Source organism: Lipotes vexillifer, unplaced genomic scaffold, assembly GCF_000442215.2.
Source record: "Lipotes vexillifer unplaced genomic scaffold, Lipotes_vexillifer_v1.1 scaffold853, whole genome shotgun sequence".
NCBI lineage: Eukaryota > Metazoa > Chordata > Mammalia > Artiodactyla > Lipotidae > Lipotes > Lipotes vexillifer.
The window spans coordinates 1,917,513-1,930,492 of NW_006792734.1; the positions used below are offsets into that span (position 1 = coordinate 1,917,513).

General features: G+C 39.5%; 2 protein-coding genes across 2 annotated transcripts in view; one reads left to right on the forward strand and one right to left on the reverse strand.

Annotated features, from left to right (window-relative positions):
- Nucleotides 1-805: 805 nt before the first annotated feature.
- On the reverse strand, nt 806-12,018 carry FBXO45 (F-box protein 45). The gene is made up of 3 exons (XM_007465867.1): nt 11,662-12,018; nt 5,751-6,107; nt 806-1,226 (listed from the first exon to the last, which is right to left on the reverse strand). Exons 1-3 carry the CDS (start codon nt 11,974-11,976, stop codon nt 1,041-1,043), a joined length of 858 nt encoding a protein of 285 aa, XP_007465929.1. The 5' UTR covers nt 11,977-12,018; the 3' UTR covers nt 806-1,040.
- Nucleotides 12,019-12,385: 367 nt separating this feature from the next.
- WDR53 (WD repeat domain 53) overlaps nt 12,386-12,980 on the forward strand; it is an 11,055-nt gene continuing 10,460 nt past the window's right edge. Inside the window, exon 1 of the mRNA XM_007465868.1 lies at nt 12,386-12,441. The gene's annotated coding sequence lies outside the window, so the exon portion shown is untranslated. The remainder of the gene's footprint in view (nt 12,442-12,980) is intronic.

The following is a 12,980-nucleotide window of genomic DNA, read 5'->3' on the forward strand; positions in this document are numbered from 1 at the left end:
ATAAAGTTACAAAATAAAAGGACCATTGATCAATTATTTTCTTAAGGTCTGTGACTAACAGCTTTCATATTTGAGAACAAATGGCAATGTCCTCTGTTCTTATGAGACACTTTCTTGGAAGGTCAAAAAATAAAACCAGATTCTATAAGATGCACATTATTATTATTATTGATATACGAATGATTAGAAATAGATTTGCCTTCCCTAAATCTTAGCCTGGAGATTTGAGGGATCTGTATAATAATTTTGATGGTTAAAAAAATAAATCAGACTGTAATAGGCATGGAAACTGTAAGCCAAATATAATACAAAATGAGCCAATACAACACATCTCCTCTTAAAATTTTCTTCTTTGTAGTTATCAAACTGTCCCTAAATGTTATTTTAATTTTGTACCATGTAGTGGTTTTTAAGAAATTGAACTAGAACAAAGCAACTCCTTTGTCCTTTTTTCTTTACAGTTTTTTTTTTTTACACACATATTGTATATACAACTTTTAAAATAGCTGCACAATTTTATATCTCACCGTTAGAGAAGTGCAGTCCAGGCAGACCATGCTTCTCAATATATTAAAAATATTAAATAAAATCCAACCAGTTTCATACTTTTCTAATAGTCAAGCTGGCTGGAAAAAAGGGTCTGGAGAAAAAACAGGCAGTTGTAAAACAGGATCAGTCTTTCTTCACAAACACACTACTTAAAACTCTTGCTAGTTCCCTATCTTATCCCTTTTACACCATCTCTAAGATCTCACCTTAAAAGTTGGAAATATCACATCGCTAACTTAGAGACAAAATCTGTTGAAACATGCATATGTCAACTGCCCACTCAACCAACTGCAACCCTGAGGATTTTTCTGGCCCAGTAGAAAAGAGGAAACACTAAGATAATCTCTGCTGTAGAGTTGCTTCTCCAGTTAACAATATCATGTGTTTTTTCAGGATGTTTCTTGGGCATGCATGTATGACACTGTCACTTCATGATTCTACTTTCCATAAGCAGGTATCTCCTCCACTCTTTCATCCCAAGAAAGCCACTGTCATCCATCCAAAGGTTTTCCAAGGTAAACCAAAGTCACTTCTGTGTTACCATATACAGCAGAAACTGCTGGATATAAGCAGACCTTTGGAAGTCCTCTAAAGGCAACCCCCAGGAATTCATATCCACGTTCAAAAGCTAAAGTCTTATCTTCCATGTCCAAGATGACTCGAATTCTTTCTCCTATCTGCAAACAGACATCAAAAGAAGGTAAGAAGAAAACCCATAAAAGGCACAGCTAGATGTAATCAAGTTGAAAATATTATTAAGAATATGTATATCTCAAAAGTTATCTAGAAAAACCAAAAAAGTTATTTGGTCAGGGAGAAACATCTAAAAAAAGAACATACATCAATTTCATCATAAATGTTTGTTTTGATAGTTTTTTTTTAAAAAAACTTAAGACTTGTGTGGGATTTATATTTAATACTGAAAATTTAAATATTCTTCCTGAACAGTCCCCAGATTTTATTTATTCTTTTTAAAGACTTTTCTTAAGAAGGTTACCATTAAAATCTATAACTTGGCATATTTTACCAAAAAAGGCTACCTAAATTTTCTCAAATTACTATAGTACATACATACAATGGAATGTTATTCAACCTTAAAAAGAAATGAAATTTTAGTATGTGCTACAACATGAATGAACCTTGAAAGCATTATGCTAAGAGAAATAAGCCAGACACAAAAATACGAATACTATATGATTCCACTTGTACCTAGCACCTGGAATATTCAAATTCACATAGATTGAAAATTGAATAGAGGTTACCAGAGGCTTGGGGGAGGAAGAAATGTGGAGTTATTGTTCAGTGGGCACAGAGTTTATGCTGGGGATGATAAAAAAGTTTTGGGTATATATAGTGATGATGGTTTATACAACACTGTGAATGTATTTAATGCCACTGAATTATACACTTACAAATAGTTAAAAGAATAAAGATTGTTATGTATATTTTACCACAATAAAAAAAAATTACAATAAAACACTTCCACTACCTTTAAAATTTACAAAGCAGTTCTACATACAACGTGGAACTACATAATCATGAATAGCCAAATCTGACTATAGGTTCTAAAGATGCAGAATAGGCTTATTAAACAATCACTTTGTGGTCCACTACTCTGAAACACCCGTTTGTTATAAAAATAGCAGTACTGATTGTTAAACTAAACTGGAAGCACAATTATCCATTTCTTTTCCCATTTGGAAAAGTAAACAAAGAAAGAGCATGTTTATCCTTATAATTTGCATGTATTAAAGGCTGTTGCATCTATATACTTGAAGGCAGAAAGTCCTATCATTTGCAATCAAAAATCATAATTTAATACTTCCCAATTATGATACCCCCTGCTGCTATCATTACTTTCCTTCATTGTATTTCCTATCACAAATAACTACCAACATCTACTTTTTCTCTCCCTCTGCCCAACTCACAGATTAACCCCATTTTAAGAACCTACAAATCACCATCATCACTACTGTTACAAACAAAACACGAACAACAGCAAAAATCAGAAATAAAAGCCAGGGGCTTCCCTGGTGGCGCAGTGGTTGAGGGTCCGCCTGCCGATGCAGGGGACGCGGGTTCATGCCCCGGTCCGGGAGGATCCCGCATGCCGCGGAGTGGCTGGGCCCGTGAGCCATGGCCGCTGGGCCTGCGCATCCGGAGCCTGTGCTCCGCAGCGGGAGGGGCCGCAGCCGTGAGAGGGCCACGTACTGCAAAAAAAAAAAAAAAAAAAAAAAGAAATAAAAGCTAATATTTTGATGAGTATTGTTGAGTGATTTTATATTATCTCATTTAATTCTCATATCAATCCTAGGAGTTATCCCTATTTTACAGAAGATGAAAATAACAAAATAGAACCACTCCAAGTGAAATTTGCAAGTTTGCTTTCCCTTTGAGCATACAGCACACATACACATAGCACAGAGAGCAGAAAGACAAAGTCTTACAGTTTTAGGTGTCAGAGGACAAAATTTGGAGACAGCAGAGCAACTGGAAACTTAGAGGAACTCTGCAAGCAAAAAACCACAAAGAGGATGAGCCCCAAAATCTGAAAATAAACTCTGCCCAAATCCTCATGTGATGACTGTATTACACAAACACAGGGGAAACCCCCAGGGAACCAGGCAGAAAAAGTAGCAGCTAGAGGCCAAAAAAACTGAATAAAGACATAAGCTGCTGTATAGTTTCAGTGCAGGCAAGTTAACTGCCTACTAGAACAAGAAAACCTACAGTTTTCAGAAGAACAAAGTAGCTGCTAAAGAAACAAAACATTCCAGAGCCACTACTATATATTATCTACCATGTCTAATTTTCAATTAAAAAATGACTGGATTCGAAAAGAAACAGGAAAGTGTAACTCATACTCATGGAGAAAAAAGCAGTCAGTAGAAACAGACTCCAAGTGGGCCTTAGATGCTGGATTTGGCAAAGACTTAAAGTAGTTATAAAATATACCCAAAGAATTAAAGAAAAATATAGTATTAATAAATGAACAAATAGAGATCTCAGTAGATAAATGGAAACTATAAAAATGAAAATTTTAGAACTGAGGGGCACAATAACCAAAATTCACTAGCCTGGCTCAATAGCAGATTTCAAATGACAAGAAGAAAAAAAATCTATGAACTTGAAGACAGAACAACAGAAAGTAATGAATCCAAAAAACAGAAAAAAAGAACATAGCTTCAGAGGCACAGAAACAAGGATGATATCAAGCAGTCCAACAATTACACTAAATATAAATGGACTAACTACTCAAATCAAGAGACTGGGTTAGATAAAAAGCAAGATCCAATTACATGCTGTCTGGGGGACCCACTTTAAATACAAAGACAGTCTAAAAGTAAAAGGATGAGGGAAAAGAGGTACTTTGCGATAGTAAGCATAAGAAAGTTGGATTGGCTTTATTGATATCAGACAAAATAGACGTAAAGACAAGGAATATTACTAGAGTCAAAGAAGGTCATTTCATAATGATAAAAGAGTTAACCAGGTAGGTAGATATAACAATTTTAAATGTACATACACCTAATAACAGTTCCAAAACACATGAAGCAAAAAGTGACAAAACTGGAAGAAGAGATAGATAAATCAGCAACTATAGTTGGAGATTTTAATACTCCTTAGTAAATGAAAGAACAGGTAGAAAGAAAATAAAGAAAGCAGACAGAAGACTTATACACTACCAACCAATTTGACCTAGCTGTGCTTAATAGATTATTCCATCCAACAGAATATATATTCAAGCATACAAAGACATTTATCAAGGTAAACCATATGCTGGGAATAAAACACGCTGCAATAAATTTAAAGGGACTGAAATCACACAGAGTATGTTCTCTGAAAAACAAAGAATAAAGGACTTTCACTACAAAGTCACAAGGTGAGTCATAGGTCTTTATCTTCAATGATTATTAAGTCCGTTCTCCTTAGGGCATTTGCAGAGCCTGAAAGGACAGTAAGGAAAGGATTCTATAAAAGAAAATCCTTCCAGGCTTTTATACATCAGGAAATGGGATATATTTTAGTTCTTCTACTTTATTATGTCTGACTTGAGGTCATTACTGAGGCTAGAGCTTTCAAACCACATGTTCCTCTGAAATGTACAATCTGTAATTCCTTAAAATTTCCAAGTTCTTATCAGATTATTACTTTTTACACTCTGCTGAATCTATGGTAATCATATAGCTTTTACAAATAGGAACTATAATTATGACCCTAGAATCAAGTGAGTATGGCTTAAGGCTAAGAATTTTTAGGGACTTTGCTGGTGGTCCAGTGGTTAAGAATCTGCCTTCCAATGCTGGGGACCCGGGTTTGATCCCTGGTCAGGGAACTAAGATCTCACATATGCCGTGGGGTCACAAAGCCCGCGCGCCACGACGAAAAATCTGTGTGCCGCAACTAACACCCGATGCAGCCAAATAAACAAATAAGTATTTTTTTAAAAAATAATTTTTAAATGTAGTAGTTTGGGATTTCCCTGGCAGTCCAGTGGTAAGACTCTGTGCTTCCACTGCAGGGGGCACAGGTTCGATCCCTGATCAGAGACCTAAGATCCCGCATGCTGCGCGGGGTGGCCAAATAAATAAATATGCAGTAGTTTGCCTGAACTCACCTATGTTTATGGAAATTGCTGACACCTCCAGACGCTTTAAACACAATCCAGATTAATAAGTAGCAGAGGGTAAGTATGTATGCACATGCACACAGGTGCATTTGTGGGGGTGAGGGGGTGAGGTGTCCAGAAAAAGTAAATTTGGATGTGCATGATATAAGAAAGATTACAATCCAAAGCACAAGTTGGCAAACTATGGCCCCTGGGCCAAATCTGGCTTGCAGTCTATAAATAAGGTTTTACTGGAATACAGCTATGCTCATTCATTTACATAATTCATGGCTGCTTTCGTGCTATAACAACATAGTTGCACAGTTGTGAGAGACAAGCCTAAAATATTTACTATCTGGCCCTGTATAGAAAAAGTTTGCCAACCTGATTTAAAGACAGATTGCTTAGATTGTATTAGCAAACAAATATTGAGATACTAAAGATTATTGTCAGAGTAGCCAAAAAAGGCCAGTTACACTATTTATTTAAAAGTTACCAAAAAGACAAATAATGCTGCTATATAAAATTTTGTAAATTTAAAACAAATTAAGCCATGACTTAACAAAGGCTCAGAAAATACTCAGTTTCTCACCTGATATTTTGGTGCATTGTTGCATTGTGGAAAACTGCCATTGACTTCTCCATTATGTAGTAGATTATTGTCCACTAGATTCCAGCCCCAGCTCTGGTCATCACTGCCCAGCAATGCCACATAACCTTGGCATTGCATGGGGGCCCGTTTTGTGGCAATTCCAATCACTGCCACAGTGCCCAGAGGGCCCTCCCACCACACTTCCCATGCATGGCGGCCCTCACTGAAACCAATCTTGGTCCTTGCACCATCAGTGCTCTGAGCGATGGGGTTTCGATGTAAAGTAAAGCCATTCTTCTTAATGTAGACATTCCTGGAGCAGTCGTTAGTGCTGAAAGCATGTTGGAAAGCACGTATCTGAAAAGATGGAAAGCACACAAAAGAAATACAAATTTAATTTTTCTTAAACATTAAAAAGTACCCAAACTTTAGGCTACATGTTTTTAAACAATAAAGTTATATATTTTAAGTAATACAATAATTATTTCTCAAAAATGGCTCACGTTTCAGCATGGGATCCTAACATAATAAATTATGCAACATTAAAAATAAAACTGCCAGCTGTTTCATTATTGACTAAAATTCTAAACCACAGTATAATTTCTCCAAATAGACTTCTTAACACATCAAAAGATATACACAAGAATCCTTATATTTTAGAGATAGTACTGAAATGTTTATGGGTGACATATCTGGGAATTGCTTTGAAATATGGGAGAGTGGGCAGGGTAGACATGAAACTAGACTGCCCATGAATTAATCACTGATAAAGCTTGGTGATGGGTATAGGGAGGTTATTTTCTATACTCTTGTTTATATTCGATATTTTTACATTAAAAAGTTAGGATATGCACAGTTTTCGTGTTGGCAATGCTGCCACCAAAAAGAACTGTATTTTAAGTAAAATAGAGAACTTAGTCATATCAGCTCTAGAGTTTATGAAAAATTTTAATAACCACAAACTATCTTAGATCCTCAGCCTCCTTGCTAGGTATTACTCATACACTGAGACATCACCACTCTCATTTTACCAAATCAAATAATCCCCTAGATAGCATAAATTCAATCACTAAAATTTATAAAGAGATAGTCATTAACAGCAGCTACCACTGACAGGACAGGATAGCTGACCTTTAGTAATCACCAGTTTTTTAAGTTTCCAAAATAAAGACAATATGAAAATTGCTACTCTGTACAAATAATAACATTCTCTCATGTTTTAATAATTTATAGGTTTTGGTTTGTACGTTTTTTAGAAAATCCCTTCTTTATTCAAACAACCCAAAAGCAGCTGAAGGCTGGGACCTATTGCTTTAGTTAACCTGAGAAATCAACTCCAGAATCACAGAATTCCAGCATTAGGAAAGAGGATAAAGTTCACCTACTTCAACTCAGGGATGGGGACACAGGCGTAAAGTCAACAGGTAGTTAGCACAAGAGCCCCAAAGAGAAGTCAAGCATCCAGTCCCCTCATCCACTTCTCATTAACCATTAGCAAGTACTTCACTGTTTAATTGTTGTACTCCAGAGGACAGATTAAAACAAAAACAAAAAACCTCCTTGGTTCAGGTATCCCATATTTTCATAAATGGGATGTAAACCTGAAGTATACCTAAATTTTTTCCAATCTGTTCTTATTATAACACACTTTTAAGCACCTAAAAGTGCTGTACACACCTCAACCATTTGACTCTAGTAAAACATATCTTGAAAAAAATCTAATCTAACCTAAATTGATCAAACTTCTATAGGAAATACAGAGGACAGAAAGCATGTTAAGCAACACCATGGGAATGAAATCAGCAAAATCCAGATTGAGGGAACCTCTCTACAGGGTAAACAACCTGGTTTCTTCAACAAATAAACTGACGGGGTAAGAGGTGAGAGAGATGGAGGGTGTATCTGTAGACTAAAATAGCCTTAAGAGACATATCAACTGTTTGTCATGGGAACTTTATATAGATCTTGCTTAAATAAACTGAAAATTAAAGATATAACATTTGACATTTATGAGACAATTGGAAATTTGAACACCAAACTTTTTATATGAAGGAATTATCATTAATTTCTTTATATTTTAGATGTACTAATGGTATTGTGATTAAGTGTCCTTATCTTTTAGAGATAGCTAATGTGAAAAATCAGATAAAATGGAAAAATAAATACACAAATAAATAAAAACAATCTATAGTTCTTGCTACACAGTCTCATGCGTAAACTGGATTTTGCATTATAGCAAACAGCTTTAAGACCTAGTTTAGGATGTAAGTCTGAAATTTAGACAATTATAGCTAGATGCCAAGTATGACTGGAATAACTGATGTTACTTGGTAATATGTAAAACATGAACTTTTAAAAAGAAGACAAATCCTAGGGGCTTCACTGGTGGTGCAGTGGTTGAGAGTCTGCCTGCCGATGCACGGGACACGGGTTCGTGCCCTGGTCCGGGAAGATCGCACATGCGGCGGAGCGGCTGGGCCCGTGAGCCACGGCCGCTGAGCCTGCGCGTCCGGAGCCTGTGCTCCGCAATGGGAGAGGCCGCCGCAGTGAGGGGCCCGCGTACCGCAAAAAAAAAAAAAAAAAAAAAAAGAAGACAAATCCTAATTAGATTGACAACTCCAAATACTTTCCAGTTTTATGCTATCCCAAGCCTGTTCTCATCATTTTCTCAGTTACCCAGGCTCCCTGGAAATCCTATTTGACCCTTCCTTCTTCTTCATCCCACCTCACCCAGTCAGCTGTCCATAGATGTGGACTTGTTTTCTTGCAATTCCTCTCCCAGCCACCCCCTTCTCTGCTCTATACACTTGTTCTGGTCTTAAGTACCTCTGGTATAGGCATCAACCCCTGCGTTCCTGAATTCACCTTATGGACTGGTTTTTCTAAAGCACAGCTCTTAGTGCGTCCCTGCTTTGTTCAAATTTCTGTGTTTTCCAGCTGTAAGACAAAGCCCAAACTACAGACTGAAGGCTGTATGTCAAGGACCTCCATGATATATCTAGTTTCAGCTTACCTTTACAATCATATTTCCTATCACAATTCAATCTAACTAAACTATTTTATATCTTTAGCCTTTCCTCCAAGCTACAAATTGTAACAGATGCCTATCTGAAAACTCTTGGATGTCTTAAAAACACTGTAAACTCTGTTCTACCAAAACTGAACTCATTGTTTTATTCATCCAAAATCTAGCCCAGGTAATCCCTATATCATATAAGCCAGATACCTAGGAGTCATCCTGTGCACCTCCCTCTTCCTCACCCCTATTTCAAATCTATTGCCAAGTCCTGCAGATTTTATTTCCTAAATTTATTCTAAATTTCTCCCCATCTCTTTTACTACATACTTCCTAATATTCATATTTCTAAGGTCCCCCTCCAAACTGTTCTCCATTCTTAAGTTTGAATAACCTCTAAAAAATGGAAAAATATCACATCACTAATCCCCACACTCCTAACCCCCTTTTGCTTACAATTTAAAATGGCTTCCTTTTGTTTGGCCCCAGTCCACCTCTTCCATCTTTCTCAAACCTGCCTCACTTTTGCTGTCTATGCTCCAGCCACATTGATTATTTTCTGTCCCTCATACTCATCAGGTTCCCTCCTGGAAGGCTCTTCTCTCTCTCTGGCCTATTTATCCTTATCATTCAGGTCTCAGTTCATGCATTATTTCCTCAGAGAAAGCCTTCCCTGACCTCCCTACTTAATTCAAATTCTCCATTACTGACATTCAGAGCATCATGTATCCATCCTTCGTAGGACTTAACACAAATGCAATTTTACAACTGTGTGACTATTTGATTAATACCCACTTCCCCGCACTAGATTGTAAGTGCTATATGGCAAGGCAACCATAAGAGTCTGTATCTGTTTTTATTCACCATTGCATCTGCAAAACTGAGCATAGTGCCTAACATTCATATTTTTTTAAATAAAAATATATGCTGTACAAACCCTCTGCTTTCCATTGCCTTGCTTTTGTTCAGGGTACTTCCTCTTAGTAAAATGTTCACATTCTCCCCATCTTTAAAATTCAGCTCAAATACAATCTCAACCCCAAACCTTCTACAATCATCCACTCAACTTGTAAATCTCTTTCAGTAAACTTCTAGTATATATATATTTTTATATCTCTAACAGTTAGCAACAATTTCTACCATTTCTAACTAATAACCACTAGTTATTTCTATACATTTTTTTCTCCTCTACTAGACTGAGGACTTCCCTACTAGGCTATATGACTCCTTCTGAATTAATCTTTTATCTTCAAGATACTCAAGAAAAGTCCTGCAATATCTGAATGTACATGTGATTAGTACAGGTCTATAATACCTATAGTGCAAGTAGTACAAAGGCATACAAAGTATTAAAAACTTATGAAACCTAAAATATCTCTGGAAGGATACAGAAGAAATAGGTAACATAGGTTGCCTCCAACCTGGATGGCGGTGGTATAAGGACAAAAGGAAGACATTTTGCTTTACATCACTTTGCTTCTTTTGAATCATGTATTCTTCACATGAATACATTATCTATTACATATTATTATATGAATCTTGAATCATGTGAACATGACTATTACAAACCAATTACAAAAATGTCTTAATTTAAAATAAGTAAAAGCAATAAACTTTATGGAAAAGTAAAAAATAAGACTCATGAAATCTACACGTTTATCAGGCACAGTAAGACAAAACTGCAATCTACTGCACTCTACTATATGAATTACTAGTATCCATTGAGAACCTACCATGTACAAATACTGTCCTCGCAAATTAACGTTATTTCATAGAAAAACAACTTGACAGTTGACGTATTAAAAAGCGATATTCCTTATCTTATTAAACTAAAACCTGTTTTATTACAGAAGAATACATTTTACATCTATTTCACATGGAAAAAAAATTTACTCCTTATTCTGGCCCCACTGGCAGTCTAGCATTAAAAAGGTATGTTTTCCCTTTTTAGTTTTTAATGTATTTTTATGTTTACCATATTCTAGGTCAGACTTTATCCTGTCTCATATATGCTCTTGGTGACTGCTATTCTGAAGAGCTGTTTCCATCCAAACTGAACCCAAGTTTAAGGCCTTTTATTTATATTGCTTGAAGAATCCTCTCAGTCCTATCATTATCTGCTACTTGACATTTTTACTTGCATATGAAAGCAAGACTAATCACAAGAATCTGGCAGGGGGAAAAAGGCAGCAAAAATGGAATCAGCACGTTAGATGACAAATAGAACATAAGAGACACAACACCATGGTGGAACTACGAAAAAGGTGGCAAGGAAGTAGCTAGTAATAGTGGGACATGGCAGTATTATGACTGTTAAGTGGTGCCGATGGGAGGATGTTCTATAAAAGCCTCTATGTTGAAAGTGAGCAGGATGCCTTGGACCACACTCATTTATAAGCCTGTAACATAGTGGAGGGAATTTAAGAGTGCTTGGGCAAAAATAAAGAAAAGATGGTTATAAATCAGAGCTTGGAAAAGGTGCGGTGAAAGCAAATATATGAGAAACTAAGCCGATGTTAAGGCAGCCAAGGTGATTTAATAAAGGGCAGGGAGAAAAATAGGAGAGTATTGAAACCTACAACAATGAGGTGGTCTGTTTTTAAGGGTAAAGACTATGGAAAGTAGAATGAGTGACGGAAACCAGGGATGGGAAACCACCTGGCCTTTCAAAAAGTGTATCGCGGAAGTGGGGTGGGTTAAGGAGCAGAACTTCAACCCAAAGAGAAGAGGATCTTCATGGCGCGGGGAGGTAAGGTAAGGTGAGGTATTGACTGGAGCGGTGGAAAGGCGGGATGGTGAGGCGAGGCTTCCGACTCAAAAGCTTAGCTGAGAAGCACTGAGAGCGGCCCGGACAAGCGGGACCGCGGGCAGCGGCGTGGCGCGGGGCTCCCTCACCTTGGCCTTGTAGCTCGGCAGGTTGCAGAGGATGTCCGTGCGCAAAGCTTCCTCTGCCAAGCTGCGGGCGCACAGGCTCCGCCACACCTCGCTGTTCTCATCGCCGTGCAGGCAGCGGTACCAGTGCTTGCACACCAGGGCGCAGCTCCGCAGCTCGGACAGCTCCAGGTAGGAGAACACCAACTCCAGCACCCGGCTGGGCAGCCGGCCCCCGGCCCCGGCAGCCCCGGAGCCGGCGCCCGCGCCCGCGCCGCCGCCACCGCTACAGCCAGCGCCTCCCGAGGCTGCCCCAGCCCCCGGGGCCGGCGCCGCCATCGCCTCACCAGCCGGCCCGAGGGCCGCTGCCGCCGCCGCCGCTTCCCCCCGTCTCTGCTCCGGAGGCCAAGCCTCGCCTGGAGACCGGAGCAGTTCGCTCACCGCCCCTTTCACAGGCTACCGCCCGGCCCCTCCACCACTCCCGCCCCTGCCCGGGGGCGTCCGCCACGCGCCCCGCCTCACTGAGGGCAGACGCACCGGCCGCACGGGCGTCCCCCGCCCCTCCCCCGCGGCTCAGCGCGGGCGCCGCAACGGCCCGACTCGCAAGGCCTCCCGGCGGCGCGCCCGTGCCTCCGCCATGCGGGTTGAGGGCACGAAGCAAGGGCGCACGCCCAGCTCACGCGATTCCTCTCGGCCCCGGATGTGACTGTTTGGCTGAGGCGCCTCCACCCCTACGCTAGATGGGATTGGGCGCCCACGGGTGAGGTCATCACCAGGCGCCTAAGAGGAAAGCTGGAAGCGCAGGTATGAGGCTGTCGCTGGTGGGTTCCAGGCTCTCCTCCGGTGCCTTTTCCCCTTTTTAGTCTAGTGGTTTCGCGTCGGCTTTTCTGGACCACTTTTCCTATAAGTTTTCGCTGAGTCATTTGGGTCCCTGCTTCACCTTTCCAATCTAACGCATGAAACTTCCCTCTCCTAATTAGCCAGTCCTTCGGCGGGTGAGGTCGTGTATTTCTGGTCAGGCCCTCTTGTTCTCCCTTAGTACCAGTGCTTATCAGAACGTGTGTCCCAGCGTGTATACAGCATGTGAGGTCGCCACATTTGAACACCTTCCCCACCCCGCCCCACCCCCAGTGTTCGGATAACCTTAAAGTGCCGTTTAAGTGCTTATTAAGTGCTACATTCTTTTGGACAAAATGTGGCTTTTCCTAGTCTTTCCTACTAACCCACGATTGGTAGGCGAATTAAAGCTGTGTGTTTTTAACTAATGAGACATTCCAATAGGGAGAATGACATGGAAGCTATAATTATAGAAGGCTTCTTGGAAGGGAAAGAGTTTCAGCATT

Bases quoted from the DNA above. Each gene is read 5' to 3' on its own strand.
- FBXO45 (XM_007465867.1), bottom strand. From the start codon at position 11,976: ATGGCGGCGCCGGCCCCGGGGGCTGGGGCAGCCTCGGGAGGCGCTGGC. The intron at 6,108-11,661 runs GTGAGGGAGCCC...CCATCTTTTCAG, and splicing joins TGCCGAGCTACAAGGCCAAG to ATACGTGCTTTCCAACATGC. The intron at 1,227-5,750 runs GTGAGAAACTGA...GTCTGTTTGCAG, and splicing joins ACAATGCACCAAAATATCAG to ATAGGAGAAAGAATTCGAGT.